This window comes from Penaeus monodon, chromosome 22 (assembly GCF_015228065.2).
Source record: "Penaeus monodon isolate SGIC_2016 chromosome 22, NSTDA_Pmon_1, whole genome shotgun sequence".
Classification (NCBI taxonomy): Eukaryota; Metazoa; Arthropoda; class Malacostraca; order Decapoda; family Penaeidae; genus Penaeus; species Penaeus monodon.
Window position 1 is genome coordinate 44,946,241 of NC_051407.1, and position 4,794 is coordinate 44,951,034.

A 4,794-nucleotide genomic window follows, 5' to 3' on the forward strand; every position below is an offset into this window, starting at 1 on the left:
CACTCAAGAAGACGCTCAAGAAGACATTCAAGAAAACACTCAAGCAGACACTCAAGCAGACACTCGAGAAGACACTCAAGAAGACATTCAAGAAGACACTCAAGAAGACATTCAAGAAGACACTCAAGAAGACACTCAAGCATACACTCAAGCAGACACTCAAAAGCAGACACTCAGAAGACATTCAGAGACATTCAAGTGACACTCAAAAGACTTCAGACGACACTCACGAGACACTCAAGAAAACACTCAAGAATACACTCAAGAAGACATTCAGAAGACACTCAAGCAGACACTCAATAGACATTCAAAAGACACTCAAGAGACACTCAAGGCAGTACACTCAGAAATACATCAAGAAGACAACTCAAGGCAACACTCAATCAGACCTCAAGAAGATCAAGAAGACCTCAAGCAGACACTCAAGAAGACCTCAAGAAGACTTCAAGAAGAACACTCAAGCAGTAACACCAGAAGACACTCAAGAGACTTCAGCATGACACTCAACAGTACCCTCAGAAGACACTTCAAGCAGACACTCAAAAGACATTCAAGAAACACTCAAGCAGACACTCAGGAGACATTAAATAAGAACACTCAAGAATACCTCAGCAGACACTCGAGAAGCCACCAAGAGACATTCAATAAGATACTCCAAGAACAACCTCAAGCAGACACTCAAGAAGGACATTCAAGAAGTACACTCAAGAAGACATTCAAGAAGACACTCAAGCAGACACTCAAGCAGACCCCCAAAAGACACTCAAGGAATACACTCAAAGCAGACACTCAAGAAGACTACTCAGCAGACACTCCAAGACGACACTCAAGAAGACATTCAAGAAACACTCAAGCAGACACTCCAGCAGACCCTCAAGCAACACTCAAGGAATACATTCAAGCAGACATTCAGCAGACACCAGAAGAAACCTCAAGACGACCTCAGAAAGACATTCAAGAAGACACTCAAGAGACACTCAAGAAGACACTCAATAAGACACTCAATAAGACACTCAGGCAGAACACTCAAGCGAGACATTCAAGAAGAACATTCAAGAAGCACTCAGGCTAACGACTCAAGCAGTACATTCAATAATACATTCAGAAGACACTCAAGAAGACATTCAATAGACACTCAAGAAGACATTCAAGAAGACACTCCAAGAAGACACTCAAGAATACACTCAAGCAGACACTCAAGCAGACATTCAGAAGACATTTCAAGAAGTACACGCAAGCAGACACTCAGAGCATACACTCAAGCATGACACCAGCAGACACTCAAGCAGACACTCAAGATGACATTCAATAAGACACTCAAGCAGACACTCAAGCAACACTCAAGAAGACTTCAGTAAAGGAAAGACACTCAAGCAGACACTTCAAGCAGACATTCAAGAAGATCATCAGAAGACACTCAAGAAGACATTCACGAAGACCTCAATCAGAACACTCCGAAAGACACTCAAGAAGACATTCAAGCAGGACTCAGCAGAACACTCAGAAGTCACTCAAGCCTACACTCAGAAGAACATTCAAAAAGACATCAAGCAGACACTCAAGCAGACACTCTATAAGACTTCAAGAAGACACTCAAGAAGACACTCAAGAAAGACACTCAAAGAAGACATTCAAGAGACCCATTCAAGAAGACACTCAAGCCACACTCAAGAAGACACTCAAGAAGACACTCAAGCAACACTCAAGCAGACACTCAAGCAGGCACTCAGGCAGACAATCAGGAAGACAATTCAAGAAGACCACTCAGAAGACACTCAAGCAACACTCAGGCATAGCACTCAAGAAGACACTCAGAAGACATTCAAGAAGACACTCAGCAGACACTCAAGCAGACCTTCAAGAAGACACTCAAGCAACACTCCAAGTAGACACTCAAAAGACACTCAAGAAGACATTCAAGCAGACACTCAAGAAGACATTCAAGGAAGACACTCAAGAAGACATCAAGAATACACTAAGAAGACACTCAAGAGACACTCAAGAAGACATTCAAGAAGACACTCAAGCAGACACTCCAGCAGAGACATTCAAGAAGACATTCAAGAATACACTCAAGAAGACATTCGAAGAAGACACTCAGCAGACCTCAAGCATACACTCAAGAAGACTTCAAGAAGAACAACTCAAGAAGACTTCAAGAATACACTCCAAGAAGACTCTAAGAAACACACGTCAAGAAGACACTCAAAGCAGACTCTAAAGAAAGACACTCAAGCAGACCACTCAGCAGACAACTTAAGCAACTTCAAGAAGACACTCAAGCGCACTCAAGAAGAGACTCAAGAAGACTCAAGATACACTACTCAAGCAGACACTCAAGAAGAAATCAAGAAGACACTCAAGAAGACAGCTCAAGAAGACATCAAGAAGACCTTAAGCCGACACTTGAGCAACACTAAGTCTCAAGAGGACATTCAAGCACAGAACACTCAAGAAAGACTCTCAAGAAAGACATTCAAGCAGACACTCAAGCAACACTCAAGAAGACACTCAGGCAAGACACTCAGCCGACACTCAAGAAGGACACGTCAAGCAGACACGCAAGCAGACACTCAGGAAGACATTCAAGGAAGACACTCAAGAAGACACTCAAACAGACATTCAGAAGACATTCACGAAGTACACTCAAGCAGACGCTCAACGACATTCAAGAAGACATTCAGGAAGACACTCAAGAGAGACACTCAAGAGAACACTCAAGAAGACATTCAAGAAGACACTCAAGAAGCATTCAAAAGACACTCAAGAAGACATTCAAGAAGCCACTCAAGCAGATCACTCCAGAAGACTTCAAGAAGACATCGAGAAGACACTCAAGAAGGACCCTCAAGCAACACTCAAGCATACACTCAAGAAGTACATTCAAACAACCGTAAGCAGACAATCAAGAAGAACATTCAACAGACATCAACGAAGACACTCAAGCACACATTCAAGAAGACCCTCAATAAGACACTCAAGGATACATTCAAGAAGACACTCAAGAAGACATTCAAGTCACCACGTTAAGCAGACTCAGAAGACACTCAGGCAGCACTCAGAGGCACTCAAGAAGACCTCAAGAATACACTCAAGAAGACACTCAAGAGACTTCTCAGAAGACATTCAAGCAGACCTCAAGCAAGACACTCAAGCAGAGACCCTCAAGAATCCCTCAAGCAGACACTCAAGGCAGACACTCATAAGACATTCAGCGCCACTCAGAAGACATTCGGCGAGACACTCAAGCAGACACCAAGCATACACTCCAATAAGACATTCAAGCAGACAACTCAAGCAGACACTCAGAAGACCACTCAAGAAGACATTCAAGCAGACCTCAAGAATACATTCAAGCAGACACTCAGTAACACTCAAGCAGAACATTCAAGGCAGACACTCAAGCAGACACTCAAGAAGACAATTCAAGAAGACATTCAAGAAGACACTCAAGAGACATTCAAAATACACCAAGAAGACATTCAAGAAGACCCCAAAAACACTCAAGCAGACATTCAAGAAGACACTCAAGAAGACAACTCAATAAGAAATTCAAGAATACATTCAAGGAAGAACACTCAAGAAGACCTCAACAGACACCAAGCCATACATTCATCAGACACTCAAGCAGACACTCAGAAGACACTCAGAGACACTCAGGAAGACATTCAGAAGACACTCAAGAAGACTTCAAGAAGAACACTCAGAAAGACATTCAAGAATACAGTCAGCAGACACTCAAGGCAAGACACTCAAGAAGAACTCAAGGCAGATACTCAAGAAAGACATCTCATGACGAACACTCAAGCAGACACTCAAGAATCACTCAGAAGACACTCATAGCAGAACACTCAAGAAGACACTCAAGAAGACACTCAGAGACATTCAAGAGACATCAGCAGACACTCAAGAAGACAATACAAAGAAGACACATCAAGAAGCACATTCAGAATACACTCAAGAAGACACTTCAAGAAGAGACTCAGAAAACACTCAAGGCAGACACTCAAGAAGACATTCAAGAAGACACTCAAGCAGACCTTTCAATAAGACACTCAATGCAGACACTCAATAGATCATTCAAGAGACACTCAAGAAGACATCAAGTAGAGTGTCTTCTTGATGTCGCGCTTGATTCTTTCTTGCGTGTCTGCTTGAGTGTCTTCTTGCTTGTCTGTTTTCTTTAGTGTCTTCTTGAGTGTCTGCTTGAGTGTCTGATTGAGAGTCCGCTTGAGTGTCTTCTTGAGTATCTACTTGAGTGTCTACTTGAGTGTCTTCTTGAGTGTCTGCTCGAGTGTCTGCTTGAGTGTCTGCTTGAGTGTCTGCTTGAGTGTCTTCTTGAGTGTCTTCTTGAGTGTCTACTTGAGTGTCTTCTTGAGTGTCTACTTGAGTTCCTGCTTGAGTGTCTTCTTGAGTATCTGCTTGATTGTCTTCTTGAGTGTCTGCTTGAGTGTCTGCTTGAGTTTTTGCTTGAGTGTCTGCTTGAGTGTCTTCTTGATTGTCTTCTTGAGTGTCTTCTTGAGTGTCTTCTTGAGTGTCTGCTTGAGTGTCTTCTTGAGTGTCTTCTTGAATGTCTTCTTGAATGTCTGCTCGAGTGTTTGCTTGAGTGTCTTCTTGAATGTCTTCTTGAGTGTCTGCTTGAGTGTCTGCTTGAATGTCTTCTTGAGTGTCTGCTTGAGTGTCTGCTCGAGTGTCTTCTTGAGTGTCTTCTTGAATGTCTTCTTGAGTGTCTGCTCGAGTGTCTGCTCGAGTGTCTGCTTGAGTGTCTGCTTGAGTGTCTGCTTGAGTGTCTGC

At 42.8% G+C, this 4,794-nt stretch overlaps 1 protein-coding gene across 1 annotated transcript; it reads left to right on the forward strand.

The window, feature by feature from the left end:
- The first annotated feature begins 496 nt into the window (after positions 1 to 496).
- On the forward strand, positions 497 to 4,075 carry LOC119587464 (trichohyalin-like). Its single transcript, XM_037936190.1, has 9 exons — positions 497 to 698; positions 786 to 1,017; positions 1,326 to 1,660; positions 1,946 to 2,328; positions 2,441 to 2,640; positions 2,781 to 2,893; positions 3,035 to 3,367; positions 3,512 to 3,726; positions 3,812 to 4,075. Exons 1-9 carry the CDS (start codon positions 497 to 499, stop codon positions 4,073 to 4,075), a joined length of 2,277 nt encoding a protein of 758 aa, XP_037792118.1.
- The last annotated feature ends 719 nt before the right edge of the window (positions 4,076 to 4,794 follow it).